This window comes from Lactuca serriola, chromosome 5 (assembly GCF_051521515.1).
Source record: "Lactuca serriola cultivar US96UC23 chromosome 5, Lser_US96UC23_V15, whole genome shotgun sequence".
Taxonomy (NCBI): Eukaryota; Viridiplantae; Streptophyta; class Magnoliopsida; order Asterales; family Asteraceae; genus Lactuca; species Lactuca serriola.
The window spans coordinates 121,839,489-121,841,548 of record NC_136412.1 but is presented as its reverse complement, the minus strand read 5'-3'; the positions used below and the strand labels follow the sequence as shown (position 1 = coordinate 121,841,548).

Below are 2,060 nucleotides of genomic sequence, written 5' to 3'. Positions count from 1 at the left end.
CAGGAACGAAGGACAGAAATGTCTTTTCGCCTTGGCAGACAAACATCTCTACACTACTGCATGTTTGGAACACGTTTTAGGGATCATCTATCGATGCAAGTAGAACACAGCGGATGATATAAAGTACTTTGATGATATGATTCAATGGTACATTCGCTTCAGACAGACTATCCTTGAACTTATCTCACGTCTGTTTGATACAACAAAGAAGGTTCCCGCTACTGGCCCAAGCAAGAAGAAACGATAGTCTCGCTCCAAATTGACGCAAAGGGGGAGATTGTTAGGTCCAGTATAGTGTTGCGTCTATTGGGCTCGTTAGCTAGTCCAATATATATCTCTTGTATGGGCCTGTCCATCCGTGAGTTTTGTAGGGTTTAGTATAAATAGATGCTTGCATGCATCCTAGAATAACATGATTAGTAACGATTAGAGAAGTATTGTTCAGAATATTCATCGTTCTTATTTTGTAACCCTAGAATCCTCTACAGTGGAAGTTCTTAGTCGAGCTCTGCTGAGGATCGAGTAATCTAATCTTTCGACACATTCTGATTCATACTTGTGTTTTGTTTTTACTATCTTTACGTTCATCACTTACCTGTTACAAAGATCTAATCAATCAAAGAGTTATTTTATAACTCATCAGTCACAGTATAATTGTTGACCTTTCGTTTGTTGAAGAACATTTCAAGATTATGACATATATGTTGAGTAGAACTAGAATCTACAACCCAAACTTGAGAGTGATTACCATTATGAACAAATAAAGAAAAGAATTTACACGTAGTAGTCTCCTTATTTGGATTAACAGATATCATGTGACTTGAAAGAGCAGACATCAAGTGTTGGCATTGAGCTGGAGTGGATCCTTGAAACATATCGTTTAAGGACTGATTAGTTTGACTTTCACCATGGTCAATAGCAACAACAATATGATTGACTTTTCACTTTGGCTTGTATCCAGGTGGATAACCATGTGTTTTGTGACACTTCTCAATTGTATGCCCTTGAATCTTTCAATTAAAACAAAATAGACAATCTCTAGTAACATTAGTTGAAACTTGCTTGCAATTATTTCGATTTAGCAAGAAATGCCATTGAATTATCGTTTTGAGTATAATTAGAAATCAATTTTTGTTTCTCTTCTTGAGCCACCAGTGAGAAAACATGGTTGATAGTAAGTAATGGATCAATTAACAATATTTGTCCCCTAGTTGGAGAAAACAAATCATTTAATCCCATTAAGAAATTCATCACATGTTCAGTTTTGAAGTATTCCTCTATCTTCTTGAGACCTTCACTACCGCATTTTCCATAAGAACAATGAGGCCGATAATTTGACAATTCTTTTGATAGAGATTTGAGTTTGGTGAAATAAACACCAACTAGATCTTGATTTTGAGTGAGATTCGTTATTTCTCTCCGAATCTGGAAAACACGAGGGCCATTGCTTTGTTGAAATCGATCCTTAAAATTGTTCCAAATATCAAAAGCAGATTTTGAGAACATTGTTTCCTTTGAAACAGAATTAAGCAATGTTGAAATCGATCCTTAAAATCGTTTCCTTTGAAACAGAATTAAGAATCCATGATATGACTCGATTATTGTTACGCATCCAAGCATTATACATCACAAAATCAGAAGAATTTGGTTTAGGAACCGATCCATCAATAAAACGAAGTTTATTCTTGAGAGATAATGTGATTAACATAGCTTGACTCCAAGAAGGATAGTTCTCACCTATGAATGGTTGAGAAACCAAAACAAAATCATGATTATCTGAGTGATGAAGATAATACGGATGTAAACGATCGTCAATCGGAGACATTGTTGAACCAGGTGGGGAGGGTTGGGTGTGTTGGGATCTTTTTGAGTAATAATAAATATAATAAATAATAAAACGTAAATGTAATTAACTAAAGGGAACAATAAAAGATTAATTGGGTAAACGATTTAAGTAGTTAGCTTCAAATGACGAACATACATACATACAGTGTGACAAAAATACTTTTAATAGACCAAAAAGTATTAAAAAATTTCAGGAAGCATGCGAATAAAAATCT

The 2,060-nt window shown here is 34.7% G+C and overlaps 1 protein-coding gene across 1 annotated transcript; it reads right to left on the bottom strand.

Moving 5' to 3' along the window:
• Positions 1-1,068: 1,068 nt before the first annotated feature.
• On the bottom strand, positions 1,069-1,506 carry LOC145049773 (uncharacterized). Its single transcript, XM_078998131.1, has one exon. The coding sequence runs from the start codon at positions 1,504-1,506 to the stop codon at positions 1,069-1,071; it is 438 nt and encodes a 145-aa protein (XP_078854257.1).
• Positions 1,507-2,060: the final 554 nt, after the last annotated feature.